The 15,698-nt window shown below is 36.1% G+C and overlaps 1 protein-coding gene across 9 annotated transcripts in view; it reads left to right on the top strand.

Annotated features, from left to right (window-relative positions):
• GULP1 (GULP PTB domain containing engulfment adaptor 1) overlaps window positions 1–15,698 on the top strand; it is a 333,659-nt gene that overhangs the window by 262,965 nt on the left and 54,996 nt on the right. For all 9 annotated transcript variants that reach the window (XM_061433196.1, XM_061433200.1, XM_061433248.1 and 6 more), the window contains 2 exons: window positions 3,840–3,911; window positions 10,166–10,264. In XM_061433196.1, the coding sequence (XP_061289180.1) occupies window positions 3,840–3,911; window positions 10,166–10,264 (171 nt within the window). The remainder of the gene's footprint in view (window positions 1–3,839; window positions 3,912–10,165; window positions 10,265–15,698) is intronic.

Raw genomic sequence — 15,698 nt, 5'->3', positions numbered from 1 at the left:
TTCTGCATCAGGATGTTACACCTTAGAGTTTGCCCCACTTCCCAGCAAAGGGGCCGGCCCTCTGCACTTCTACACCAGTCATTGGTTAAAGAATTGTTGAGATAGCAGAAAACTCCCAGAAGTTTATAGCTCTCAGGACTGGCAAAGTAACCTCACTGACCAAAGGGAATCCTCTGAAAGTCTTGGTGTGAGCCCTTACCAGCAAAGCATGGGGAAGCTGGAGGATGGATCCCAGTGCTGTTAAAGAGGATCCAAGGAAAGCTGAGCAGGCACCAATATCCACTAAATTCTAGTTTCATCTCCAAAGAATCAGTAAATTAAGAAGTGGCCATCCCTCATAATTATAACGCATTTTGCAGTTTACAAGGTTGTTTTTTTTTTTTTTCCCCTCTCATCTCTTATTGCAATTGGTCTTCAGAGAAATTTTGTAAGGAAAAAAGAACAAAATTATTCTTATTTTTCAAGAATCATGACTTTTCTAACATTTTCAAATTCTAAGCCTAGGGTTTATTCCAGCATGCTGCATCACATTCAAGAGTCTTGTAAATATTTTATATAGACATGGAATGCATACAAATACAAACCTTAATCAGAGGAAGCATTATGACTTTTTTTAACTTAAACTATTATGAGGAATAATCTGCTTTTCAGTTTTAAAACTGTTCCCATTCAGTGCATCCAACATTACACAGAAGAAAAGGGTTAAGTGGCAAGCTCCATATCAGATGTCTTTTTAGTTCCCACAGTCTTTGAAGGATTCTCCCTGTTTCATTCCTCAGATGACTTAATTAAAGCCAATGTGAAAGAAACATATTAAAAGTTCCTGGAGCACCACAAGAGGTTGATTCATTTAGAATGTACTTGGAGTTCTTCCATCATTTTCCCATATGGAGCTATTTACATATAACACTTATGACTCATGACATTGCTGTCAAAGTAAGGAATATTTTTCCATAAATATTTTCAGTAACTCTTACAGTCTGTGATCGACACATCAGACACTTCTTGTAGTTCAATAATCACTTATCTATAAAGAGTTTGCTTTCACCTCCCAGTCTGCTAACGCTAGACCAACCACTAATGGGGAATCTCTCAGTGATATGATAAATACAGAGAGGTTGAGAACAGTTTACACCATAGATTTTTCAGAACTAAACAGCTTCTATTGTGTTCGCTCCCCTCCTGTCACTTAGACCCTTTATCCTTTCTGGATGATCTAAAACAGCTTTTCAAATCTGGTGGCACATTAAAATCACCTGGGGAGCTTTAACATACACAGGTGCCCTAGACTCCACCGCCAGCCAATTAAATCAGAGTCCCAGGCACTGGTCTGCATAAACCTCCCATGTAATTATATCATACAGACAAAGTTGAGTACACTGACCTGAAACAGAAGAAAATGTGATGGGTCCATTGGTGTCAGGAATCAGTTTGGTTGTCTTCCATATCTTCAGTTCAGTTCAGTTCAGTTACTCAGTCCTGTCCGACTCTTTGCGACCCCATGAATCACAGCATGCCAGGCCTCCCTGTCCATCACCAACTCCTGGAGTTCACCCAAACTCACATCCACTGAGTCGATGATGCCATCCAGCCATCTCATCCTTGTCGTCCCCTTCTCCTCCTGCCCCCAATCCCTCCCAGCATCAGAATCTCTTCCAATCAGTCAACTCTTTGCATGAGGTGGCCAAAGTATTGGAGTTTCTGCTTTAGCATCAGTCCTTCCAAAGAACACCCAGGACTGATCTCCTTTAGAATGGACTGGTTGGATCTCCTTGCAGTCCAAGGGACTCTGAAGAGTCTTCTCCAGCACCACAGTTCAAAAGCATCAATCCATATCTTAGTGGGCAACTTTTCAATTCCTTTTTAGCTGAGAATTTCTTCACTTATTTTGGTCTGTTTTGCAGGTCTGGTCAACCAACTTGAGATCGCTTTGGGGCAAACATAGTGCCTAATGATATTGCATCCAGACCTAGTAGCAGTTTTATGACATAGTTTAAACATATTAGAAACAGAAACTGTTGTATCTTATAGAATCTGAAAACTGAAACCTTTTTGCCTTAATGCTTCTGAGCTTCACTTTCTTTCCATGAGCTCATCAGAAAGGGGATCAGCAGTTATCTCCTGTATTTTCATCTCAGCTTTTCTATCAACCTTCCACTATTCTCCTGACCTGTTACTATTTTCTAAGTCTATTCCTTAGATTTTTAGTAAAAGAAATCACCTGTGATGGTTTTAGAACCGTAATTCCCTAGGCCTCTACCCTTATAAAAAGAATTTTCATTGTTATATTTTAACCTGCTTCCTAGGTGATTCTCATTAAGGTAATACATAGAGCCCAGTTTAAAAAACAAAAGTCTAATTTCTTTAGTTATTGTTATTTTTTCAAGAATGAAAGAAGGAATCACATGTGGTTTAAAAGACACTCTTATATTGCTATTTTGTTCCCTTTCATTCTGTGAGTTGACACATGAAAAAGATTCTACTTAATTATTTGATGTAAAGTATATACACATACTGGAGAAGGGCATGGCAACCCACTCCAGTATTCTTGCCTGGAGAATCCCCATGGACAGAGGAGCCTGGTGGGCTACAGTCCATGGGGTTGCAGAGAGTTGGACATGACTGGAATGACTTAGCACCCACACATACACATATACGTACCCATGCATATGTCTGTTTATTTAAGAACTGATGAATTCATATCTCACTTTGGTGTTATGATTGGTAGTATGTGACAAGAGAAGTCTTTGGAAAATTATATATGTCTAATGAATGTATGATGCTAAAGCTGAAACTCCAGTACTTTGGCCACCTCATACAAAGAGTTGACTCATCGGAAAAGACTTTCGTGCTGGGAGGGATTGGGGACAGGAGGAGAAGGGAACAACAGAGGATGAGATGGCTGGATGGCATCACTGACTCGATGGACGTGAGTTTGAGTGAACTCCAGGAGTTGGTGATGGACAGGGAGGCCTGGCATGCTGCAATTCATGGGGTCACAAAGAGTCGGACATGACTGAGTGACTGAACTGAACTGAACTGAATGAATGTAATGATTATTTGCTATTTATTTTAAAATATCCTGTAGAATAAAATATCCACATGTCAATTCTAATTTTTCTTGAATGTTTCACGATATTGGTCTTCTGTTTAGGAGGTATTATATTGCTCCAGGATAGATATTTTATTACAATGTGGTAATTACTATCAAACTTTTTTCTTTTGGGGAGGATAGGTTAGGTTTTAACTAAAAACCTCTAGGGATCCTTTAAAATTCTAGAGCATGTATTTTTTTTATTATTTTTTAATGTACTTTATGGTTTTGATGAGCATTGTATATTAGGTATTAAAAATGTGTTTTTAAATTTTATATGCTAATTGGAAAACAAAGAAAAATTTTGATTTACATTATAAACTGCATTAAAGCACGTTAAATTTTTAAAATATATTTTTGACAACATGAAAAAAATGTATATACTTTAAATTTTCAGATAACAATTTTTTAATTGTTCACATGTTTTAAATTTTAAATTTGAGATCAACTTTATTCCTTTGGGCCCAACAAAATAACTTTAATTTTCTTTCCATTAAAAATCTGCAAGCAAATTATTTAGGAAAAGTGTAATTTTAAGAAATCTTAGAATAATGGAATTGTATGTGACTAAGTAATGTGTTAACATTTTCATATCATGTAAAATAATATAAATTAGTAACTCCTCTGTGCTGGATTTGGATTTGAATTACTATCACGTCATTCTGTTACCCCATGATATATCTCAAAATGATTTAATGACACATGATGTAGTAAGGCTGTACTGTCTCACAGTAAACATTTTCAGTTTCTTGGCAGCACAGAAGTAGAGCAGCCCAAAGGAACAGAAGTTGTAAGAGACGCTGTAAGGAAACTAAAGGTAAGCAAGCCCTCAAAGTAAGTGTCTCATGTACTGAACTTACCTTCGGCCATCAGTAGACCAATGGAAATTCAAAGCATGAATAGCTCTGTGGAAGATAAGTCTTAGTAAAAATGTGCTGTTTAATGAATACCACTAGATCAAGGAAACGTATTTAATGATAAGTATGTAGACACAATTATTTTTCGGGATATGGCACAGTCTTCACAGGTTCATAAGGTGTAATTTTTTATAGAAAGTGAAAGTGAAGTTGCTCAGTCGTGGCCAACTCTTTGCGACCCCTCGGACTGTAACCTACCAGGCTCCTCTGTCCATGGGATTCTCCAGGCAAGAATACTGGAGTGGGTTGCCATTTCCTTCTCCAGGGGATCTTCCCGACCCAGGGATTGAATCCAGGTCTCCCACCTTGCAGGCAGACGCTTTAACCTCTGAGCCACCAGGGAAGCCCTACTCAACAACAAAAAAAAATGTAAGAGCAATATTTCATAAGTATTGGCATTCTGTTGGAGAAGGCAGTGGCACCCCACTCCAGTACTCTTGCCTGGAGAATCCCATGGATGGAGGAGCCTGGTAGGCTGCAGTCCATGGGGTCGCGAAGAGTCGGACATGACTGAGCGACTTCACTTTCTCTTTCCTGCATTGGAGAAGGAAATGGCAACCCACTCCAGTATTCTTGCCTGGAGAATCCCAGGGACGGGGGAGCCTGGTGGGCTGCCGTCTATGGGGTCGCACAGAGTCGGACATGACTGAAGCGACTTAGCAGCAGCAGCAGCAGTAGCTTGCCTTTACTTTGCTTGGGCAATGTGGACTCATGTCCTAACTCAAAGACAAAACAATCTAGTTAGAAAATCGAACCCACCAGTTGAAAATGAAGAAGTAAAATTCATTCCAGAGCAGCATTTTGCACTGACACTGTACATTAAAGACATACTAATGGACAAACCCACAAGGGTCTGGCCGTATCCATGAGCAGACTCAGGGAACTGGTGAAAATAAAAGCAGAAAAAAAACAGTAAGCAGCTCCACATACTCATAATCAGCAAATTTCCTGAGAAAACCTTACATAATTTCCATGCATCCTTTGCATGTTTTTCTAATTGCATTCCATCCCCAAAGACATTGTTTCCTCTGAGATATTAAAATTCAAAAACTCCTTCAGCAGAATTCTCATGTTTATCACATTAAGAAAATTTAACATAACACTATTTTGTTAACACACTTTATTGTTATTCTCTCTGGTTGTTCTCAGAATTTTTTTTTGAGAAACAACCCTCCTCTAACTTTATTTAGTTTTGAGATTATCCAATTATTCTATAGGATGGGTAGGCCTCTGCACCAGGCAAAGCCACAGACATTAAAATGTATTACTTTGCTTTGAGAATGTCATATCGGGTGGAATTTACTGTTTAAATTGAGAAAAAAAAATTGAAGTGAGTTGGCTTGTTTTCTGGGTAAAGAAATAAAGTAGATAATTTTTATCCATTTATTTTACATAATTTTTATATTTTTAAAATATTTTTCCTGTTTTTAAAGAAATATACTAAAAGGTTACAAGGTGATATCACTCCCATTTGGAAAAAAAAGGCGGACAAGCCAATCATTACTTTTAACAATTCATTAGACAAAAAAAAAAAAATTAAACTTCCCTTGTGGCTCAGCTGGTAAAGAATCTGCCTGTAATGTGGGAGACCTGGGTTTGATCCCTGGGTTAGGAAGATCACCTGTAGAAGGGAAAGGATTCCCACTCCAGTATTCTGACCTGGAGAATTCCATGGACTGTATAGTCTATGGAGTCGCAAAGAGTTGGACACGACTGAGTGACCTTCACTAGACAAAAGTGTACTTGTGCTTGTTTGGCAAATACTTTTAAGCCCTAAAACAGGATTTAAAATGTTTCACAATTTATGGACAACATTTAGAATAAGATTCCATCTAAATGTTCAAAATGTTGCACACTTTGGACATGAGTCCAACTTCACTATAATCAGAATGTTTATAATAGAATAATGATATTTGCACTTAATGTTTCTTTGTACCTAGGAGGTCCTTTATGAAATGAACCCAAATGCAAACCCCAAAGCATTCAATTATGTAGTGAGTGATAATATATAAAAGATATTTGAGATGAAATGTCTTCTAAAACAAGCTACTATTAGGAAACTTTGTATTTAGTTCTTATGTAGTTTGTGTTTGGAAATGGACTCTGTTAGTAAAGGAATGTGATTTACAATAAGATAAAAATCATCCAATGTAGTTTAAAAAATGTATACTCAGTTGATAATAGCTTTTCTCTTTCAAGTACCTTTCAGAATACTTAATCCTATAAACAATCTTTAGTCTGTTGATTGCAAAATGTTTGTAGATTAGGGAAATATATATAAAGGTAATGATTCATGAAATAATTAAAATAATAAAACGTGTTGTTTATTCATTCTATCTTAATTTTTTTGTTTATTTGTGTCAAAGGTCAGATGCTACAACTCAAAGTATATAAGAGTGTTTACGTTTAAGAACCTAGACAGTGGCTCCTCTTTAATTCTGTTGTCATGTAAAGATAGCCAGAAGATGGTGCTATGGTTCTACTGAAAAAAAAAAAAGAAAAAGAACAATTTGCTTATTAACTGGGTTTTGAGTACACATATCTAATTTTAATTTACTGCTTATTTTTCTTAAACATATGTATTCTGTGTACTATCCACTATATTTCAGTATTTGGTTTTATTTTCCCCACAAGGTAACATTTTATTTAAACCTGGTAATTTTTCAGATGTTTGCAATATTAATCTATTAGCTTCTGAATTTAAAGAAATATTCAAAATGTAAGGCTAATACAAGATGATAGAAAACTTCCATGATTCTCAATAATGTATTTTTTATGCTTCTATGATTATTTATGCCTAATTATTTCTCAAGAAAAATTTTAGAACTTTATTTTATTGGGTACTATTTTTCTGTTGTTTTGTGGAGAATTCACAATTTTTAACGTTTTGTTCAATATCATAATTTTTATGTGTTTACTTTCAAAAGTTCTATATATGACAAAACAGCATGTTTTCTAGTTCTCGATCACATTCAACAATTTCCATCTCTTAATCATGTTTTAGTCTATGATTTAAGAAAATGCCAAAATTTTCAAAAAGTAATAATTAAAAAAGCCTTTCAACTTCTTATTTTTAGTATCAAAGCTACTTTTTGGAATCTTGTTTTAATAGTGATTTATTTATTTTTAATACAACTACTACAGATGTCAGCAGGCTCATAAACAATGTCAGAGTTTCATAAACAGTCTGTTTGTGATATTTACATGTGGATGAATTTTGGTATGCAAGGCCAAAACTTCTTGGATTCTTTGGGAGATAACCAAGGAGCAGCATTCCTGGACCCCAGTTTTAGAGGACAGACCCCCTCACCTAAGCAGAGCTAGCTTAATATTACATGAAGGATTGTGGACTTGGGAATTAATAAAATGTTCTGTTAAATCTAGGCCCACCAGTTTCTCCACTTGACTTCACGCTCCCTGTGTAGCCTACTGCAAATGGGTTTTGTTTTTATCACCAGTTATTTAATTAATGAAATGATTAGGGCTTATTTTAATTGCTGAAACATATACACATAACTGATTTCCCTGTGAGATTATCAAAACTTTTAATTAAATCAACAATTTATAAAAACCACAAAGAGGATTAGAATTAATTCATTAATTTTAATTGCTTAATAATGTGTATTACATTAATAATATAGTTAGATTTCACTTTTTTAAGTCCTTTGAGAAATGAATAGAAACTGTTAGGATGATACTGAAACTCAGCAGTGCTCTCTTTAAATTTTCTTTAGCTGCTCTATTTGCCAGTGGCATACATTTAACGTAGTACTTTATGCAGTACTTTATACAGTACTTCTATTGATACTTCATCATTTCATGATGATAAAAGCTTTATTTTGTTTGTTTGTTGTATCCAGATAGCCTCCAGAATTCTTAGGCTTTACTCCCTTTGAACATTTTTACTCGATTATTATATTCAAGTTTTACTAGTAGATCACTCTATCTAGATTACCAAAAAATATATTCACTGAAACAAAGATGAGGGAGGAAAAAAAACTTCAAAAAGGCTTTTTCAGCATTAGAATTCAAGTAGTAGGTAGGGCGAGAAAGGAATACAATATAAGCATGAATGTATCTTCAAAATATAAATTACAAGTATTTCAGAATGCAATTCAGAGATCTGCAAGTAGGAAAAGACTTAGAGGGATCATGCAAGCTATAGGATAAGGTTATCTTTAAAAAATACAAGCAGGAATGAGAATATTAAACTGTTTAAAATACAGATTAAACAAATATATCCTTCAGCTTAAATGTTTTTCAAGGTCTGTGAAACAGTTAAGCCTGATTTCTACAGACCTATTTTATGACCAAAGTAACTCTCCTGAGACTTATTTTCTCATCTTTGAAATGGGCCAATCAGACTGGATGATTTCTGAATCTTCTTTGAGCACAATCACTTTATCTTGATATGAAGCAAAGGAAAAGGCTTCATAAACCATAGATCAAATATTTTATGTTTATTTTTCTTTTTCTGTCTCGTTCTCTTGTTTCCCTCTCCTTCCCTCCTTGCTCCCCTCTTTATTTTCTCTACTTGTAGCCCCTACTTCTTCCCCTTGTTCAAATTTTCCCCTTCTTTCTTCCTTTCTTTTCTTTCTGACAGAAAAGACATAAGTTTAATGTTAGTGGTTGTTTTGTGATGGGCGTTTGGAAACTAAAAGAGGTCAGAGGAACGGTTGTGTCCCAATGTGAAAAAGGCTTCAAGAGCTATTGCTCATTGTCTGTTTCTGGAAAGGAGCAGCACCCAGGAAGCCAGTTCAGACTGCTTCCGCGGCCAGCAATGGGGCTGGCTTTGTTCAGATGCATTCACATGGATGGAAAGCAGCTGATTTATGTTGTCAGCCTCCATATGTGAAAACCCCCAAATTGTTTTGATTATAGCAATACAGGAAGAAGGTTATGAAGGGAAAAGAAACAAATTAATCCACTTTCTTTGGGAGAGAGCTGGGATAATTTGTAAAGAGTTGCACTGAAGAAAAATGTTTCTTAAACACACACACACACAAAAACCCTGGCATGAATTAGTCACATTTATGTGCAGAATGTAAGCCTGCTTAATACTGAAGAAAAAAACTGCCTATATTTATAGGATAGTACAGAGAGTAAACTAAAAAATTATACCATCCAAAATGGAATAAAACAAATGGAACTCCTCCACCCACCCACCCTGCCCTGGATATCAAGGCAGACACTTCAAGGCATCCTTATATGCATTAATTATATTATTCTCCATGGCCGTACAAAGCCATGAAAGGAGAAAGAGGCCTTTAACCACTCTCTGTTCTGGGACTGAAGTATACCACATGTGTTTACATCTGTCCTAAATTAGAAGGAAATACACAATGTAAATAAATATGACACACAAAAGATGACCAAACTCCACGTTGCCTTACAGATAATCTATTTTGAATCAAGTTAGGATGATCCATATGCTAAATACATGTGTGTGTGTGTGTGTGTGTGTGTGTGTGTTATACTAGGAAATAACTTTTTGAGCCCTGTAAGAGGGGTTAATAAATACAAATTTTTTCAATATTTTTTTTTCTGTTTCTTGAAAAGAAAGGTGGAGGTAGGGGAGGGAGGAGAGAAGGAAGGTCGGGAGAGTAGCACTGCCAGATAAAACCAGTACATTTAAATATCTCTAGAATGAGTCTAGTTCTGAGTATTTTAGCTGGGATAATTATTTCAGTTTGAATATGGTAATCTGTCTCTTTTCATTCATTGATTTCATTAAGTAGGACAGTATACCAAACAATGTAAGTATCTGGAAATGCAAAGATCTAGTGCTCTGGACTGCAAGTTTCCTAAAATCATTAAAAACAAAAGATCCACAGGAAAAGATATCTCTGCTTATTTTCAGACAAAGAGTTTTCATTTTCTGTTTGATATGAATATGATTTTTGAAATATCATGAAAGAAGTATATTAAGTTTTTTTAAAGTTATTGAGAATCAGCCTGATTTTAATGATAGTAATGGTAGATCACTGTGATTTCTAAATATTTGGAGGCTGTGTGGGGTTTATAAAAATATAATGGGCAATAGGCAATAATTTATTTAATGAAATTTCAGCATTGAATGTAAACTCTAAATATATGTTTGTGTTCATTTTCCATAGACAAAATTACAATTTTGTGAATAAATTTTCATTTGTAGTTTGCAAGACATATTAAGAAATCTGAAGGCCAGAAAATTCCCAAAGTTGAGTTGCAAATCTCAATTTATGGAGTAAAAATTCTAGAACCCAAAACAAAGGTAAGGCTTATTTTTGAACATCAGAAGCATTCTTTTTTTTTTTTTTAATCTTTCCATTTTCTTTCTTTTTTTTTTCTTGCACTTTTTTTTTTTTTAACTTTACAATATTTTATTGGTTTTGCCATACATCAACATGAATCCACCACGGGTGTACACGTGTTCCCCATCCTGCACCCTGCTCCCACCTCCCTCCCCATACCACCCCTCTAGGTCATCCCAGTACACCAGCCCCAAGCATTCTGTATCCTGCATCGAACCTGGATTGGCAATTCGTTTCTTATATGATATTATACATGTTTCAATGCCATTCTCCCAAATCATCCCACCCTCTCCCTCTCCCACAGAGTCCAAAAGACTGTTCTATACATCTGTGTCTCTTTTGCTGTCTTGCATACAGGGTTATCGTTACCATCTTTCTAAATTCCATATATATGCGTTAGTATACTGTATTGGTGTTTTTCTTTCTGGCTTACTTCACTCTGTATAATAGGCTCCAGTTTCATCCACCTCATTAGAACTGATTCAAATGTATTCTTTTTAATGGCTGAGTAATAACTCCAGTATGTATATGTACCACAGCTTTCTTATCCATTCGTCTGCTGATGGACATTTAGGTTGCTCCCATGTTCTAGCTATTATAAAAAGTGCTGCGATGAACATTGGGGTACACGTGTCTCTTTCAATTCTGGTTTCTTTGGTATGTATGCCCAGCAGTGGGATTCCTGGGTCATAAGACAGTTCTATTTCCAGTTTTTTAAGTAATCTCCACACTGTTCTCCATTGTGGCTGTACTAGTTTGCATTCCCACCAACAGTGTAAGAGGGTTCCCTTTTCTCCACACCCTCTGCAGCATTTATTGCTTGTAGACTTTTAGATCGCAGCCATTCTGACTGGTGTGAAATGGTACCTCATTGTGGTTTTGATTTGCATTTCTCTGATAACGAGTGATGTTGAGCATCTTTTCATGTGTTTGTTAGCCATCTGTATGTCTTCTTTGGAGAAATGTCTGTTTAGTTCTTTGGCCCATTTTTTGATTGGGTCATTTATTTTTTGGGAATTGAGCTGCAGGAGTTGCTTGTATATTTTTGAGTTTAATTCTTTGTCAGTTGCTTCATTTGCTATTATTTTCTCCCATTCTGAAGGTTGTCCTTTCACCATGGTTAGAGTTTCCTTTTTTGGGCAGAAGCTTTTAATTTTAATTGAGTCCCATTTGTTTACTTTTGCTTTTATTTCCAATATTCTGGGAGGTGGGTCATACAGAATCCTGCTGTGATTTATGTCGGAGAGTGTTTGCCTATGTTCTCCTCCTGCAGTTTTATAGTTTCTGGTCTTATGTTTAGATCTTTAATCCATTTTTAGTTTATTTTGGTGTATGGTGTTAGAAAGTGTTCTAGTTTCATTCTTTTACAAGTGGTTGACCAGTTTTCCCAGCACCACTTGTTAAAGAGATTGTCCTTTCTCCATTGTATATTCTTGTCTCCTTTGTTAAAGATAAGGTGTGTCCATAGGTGTGTGGATTTATCTCTAGGCTTTCTATTTTGTTCCATGGATCTATATTTCTGTCTTTGTGCCAGTACCATACTGTCTTGATGACTGGGGCTTTGTAGTAGAGCCTGAAGTCAGGTAGGTTGATTTCTCCAGTTCCATTCTTCTTTCTCAAGATTGCTTTGGCTATTTGAGGTTTTTTTGTAATTCCATACAAATTGTGAAATTATTTGTCCTAGCTCTGTGAAAAATACCATTGGTATTCAATGCAATACTAATTGCATTGAATCTATAGATTCCTTTGGGTAGTATACTCATTTTCACTATATTGATTCTTCCAATCAATGAACATGGTATATTTCTCCATCTATTAGTGTTCTCTTTGATTTCTTTCACCAGTGTTGTATAGTTTTCTATATATAGGTCTTTAGCTTCTTTAGGTAGATATATTCCTAAGTATTTTATTCTTTTCATTGCAATGGTGAATGGGACTGTTTCCTTAATTTCTCTTTCTATTTTCTCATTATTAGTGTATAGGAATGCAAGGGATTTCTGTGTGTTGATTTTATATCCTGCAACTTTACTATATTCATTGATTAGCTCTAGTAATTTTCTGATGGAGTCTTAAGGGTTTTCTATGTAGAGTATCATGTCATCTGCAAACAGTGAGAGTTTTTTCTTTTCTAATTTGGATTCCTTTTATTTCTTTTTCTGCTCTGATTGCTGTGGCCAAAACTTCCAAAACTATGTTGAATAGTAGTGGTGAAAGTAGGCACCCTTATCTTGTTCCTGACTTTAGGGAAAATGCTTTCAATTTTCCACCATTGAGGATAATGTTTGCTGTGGGTTTGTCATATGTAACTTTTATTATGTAGAGGTATGTTCCTTCTATTCCTGCTTTCTGGAAAGTTTTTATCATAAATGGATGTTGAATTTTGTCAAAGGCTTTCTCTGCATCTATTGAGATAATCATATGGCTTTTATTTTTCAATTTGTTAATGTGGTGTATTACATTGATTGATTTGTGGATATTGAAGAATCCTTGCATCCCTGGGATAAAACCCACTTGGTCACGATATATGACCTTTTTAATGTGTTGTTGGATTCTGTTTGCTAGAATTTTATTAAGGATTTTTGCATCTATGTTCATCAGTGATATTGGCCTATAGTTTTCTTTTTTTGTGGCATCTTTGTCAGGTTTTGGTATTAGGGTGATGGTGGCCTCATAGAATGAGTTTGGAAGTTTACCCTCCTCTGCAATTTTCTGGAAGAGTTTGAGTAGGATAGGTGTTAGCTCTTCTCTAAATTTTTGCTAAAATTCAGCTGTGAAGCCGTCTGGACCTGGGCTTTTGTTTGCTGGAAGATTTCTGATTACAGTTTCAATTTCCGTGCTTGTGATGGGTCTGTTAAGATTTTCTATTTCTTCCTGGTTCAGTTTTGGAAAATTGTACTTTTCTAAGAATTTATCCATTTCTTCCAAGTTCTCCATTTTATTGGCATATAATTGCTGATAGTAGTCTCTTATGATCCTTTGTATTTCTGTGTTGTCTGTTGTGATCTCTCCATTTTCATTTCTAATTTTATTGAGTTGATTTTTCTCCCTTTGTTTCTTGATGAATCTGGCTAAAGGTTTGTCAATTTTATTTATCCTTTCAAAGAACCAGCTTTTGGCTTTGTTGATTTTTGCTATGGTCTCTTTTATTTCTTTTGCATTTATTTCTGCCCTAATTTTTAAGATTTCTTCCCTTCTACTAACCCTGGGGTTCCTCATTTCTTCCTTTTTTAGTTGCGTTAGGTGTAGAGTTAGGTTATTTATTTGACTTTTTTCTTGTTTCTTGAGGTAAGCCTTTATTGCTATGAACCTTCCCCTTAGCACTGCTTTTACAGTGTCCCACAGGTTTTGGGTTGTTGTTTTTTCATTTTCATTCGTTTCTATGCATATTTTGATTTCTTTTTTGATTTCATCTATGATTTGTTGGTTATTCAGCCGTATGTTGTTTAGCCTCCATATATTGTAAGTTTTAATAGTTTTCCTCCTGTAATTGAGATCTAATCTTACTGCACTGTGGTCAGAAAAGATGCTTGGAATGATTTCAATTTTTTTGAGTTTACCAAGGCTAGATTTATGGCCCAGGATGTGATCTATCCTGGAGAAGGTTCCGTGTGCATTTGAGAAAAAGGTGAAATTCATTGTTTTGGGTGAAATGTCCTATAGATATCAATTAGGTCTAATTGGTCTATTATATCATTTAAAGTTTGTGTTTCCTTATTAATTTTCTGTTTAGTTGATCTATCCATAGGTGTGAGTGGAGTATTAGAGTCCCCCACTATTATTGTGTTACTGTTAATTTCCCCTTTCATACTTGTTAGCATTTGTCTTACATATTGCGATGCTCCTATGTTGGATGCATATATATTTATAATCGTTGTATCCTCTTCTTGGATTGTTCGTTTGATCATTATGTAGTGTCCTTCTTTGTCTCTTTACACAGCCTTTGTTTTAAAGTCTATTTTATCTGATATCGGAGAAGGCGATGGCACCCCACTCCAGTACTATTTATCTGATATGAGTGTTGCTACTCCTGCTTTCTTTTGGTCTCTATTTGTGTGGAATCATTAATTGCAATCACACTCCTACTTTAATGAATATTTAAAATATGTTACCCAGTGGCTCAGCGGTAAAGCATCCACCTGCAGTGCAGAAGGTGCAGATGTGGGTTCAATCTCTGGGTCAGAAAGATTGCCTGGAGTAGAAAATGGTAACCTACTCCAGTATTCATGCCCGTAAAATCCTATGAAGAGAGTAGCAAGCGGGCCGAAGTCCATGGAGTCACACAGAGTTGGACACATCTGAGCACACACACACTCACCCATTGAAACTATCTAGTTCTCAGTTAATGACAATGTAAAACTCTATAGGATTTATAGGGGGGAAAGCAAAGTTTGAATTTGCATTCTGAGTGGTTTGTTCTTCAGCCTGTGTCTGGGACGTAACAATCTATATTGAGTGTATGCAAAGGTATTTCATCTTGTATTTAGGAATTTTTCTTCATATGCTTTGAAAGAGATGCATTTAAGTTTGGTTCACAGAGTATGAAGGAAGACAAAAGCTCTGTGATGTTCATTAAAGTGCCCCGATCGACCCTTATTACCTGTAGACGTAATCAGTGCATTAGTTTACTATGGCTTTCATAATAAATACCACAGAACCTTGCGGCTCCAACAAGAGAAATTTATTTCTCACAGTTCTGGAGGCTGGAAGTCCATGAGTAAACTGACAGCAGCAAGCTCGGTTTCCTTTGAGGCGTCTCTCCTGGGCCAGCAAATGGCAGCCCTCTTGGTGTCTCTTCACATGGTTGTCTGCACATACATTCCTGGCGTCTCTTTATGTGTCTAATTTCTTCCTCTGATAAGGTCACCTCCTCTTATAAGCTGGCTTAAAACTTAACATTCAAAAGACTAACATTGTGGCATCTAGTCCCATCATTAATGGCAAATCGATGGAGAAAAAGTGGAAACAGTGACAGATTTTATATTCTTGGGCTCCAAAATCACTGCAGAGGGTGACTGCAGCCACCAGATTAAGACACTTGCTCCTTGGAAAAACATCTAGACAGCATATTAAAAAGCCGAGGCATCACTTGGCTGACAAAAGGCTACATAGTCAAAGCTATGGTTTTTCCAGTAGTCATGTAAAGATGAGAGTTGGACCATAAAGAAGGCTGACCACCAAAGAATTAATGCTTTCGAACTGTGGTGCTACAGAAGATTCTTCAGAATCCCTTGGACAGCAAGATGAAACCAGTTAATCCTAAAGGAAATCAACACTGAATATTCATTGAAAGGATTGATGCTGAAGCTGAAACTCCAATACTTTGGCCATCTGATGCAAAGAGCTGACTTATTGGAAAAGACCCTGATGCTGGGAAAGATTGAGGGCAAGACGAGA

This window comes from Bos javanicus, chromosome 2 (genome assembly GCF_032452875.1).
Source record: "Bos javanicus breed banteng chromosome 2, ARS-OSU_banteng_1.0, whole genome shotgun sequence".
Classification (NCBI taxonomy): Eukaryota; Metazoa; Chordata; class Mammalia; order Artiodactyla; family Bovidae; genus Bos; species Bos javanicus.
The sequence above is the reverse complement of the archived record's forward strand: the minus strand, read 5'-3'. Positions and strand labels throughout refer to the sequence as shown.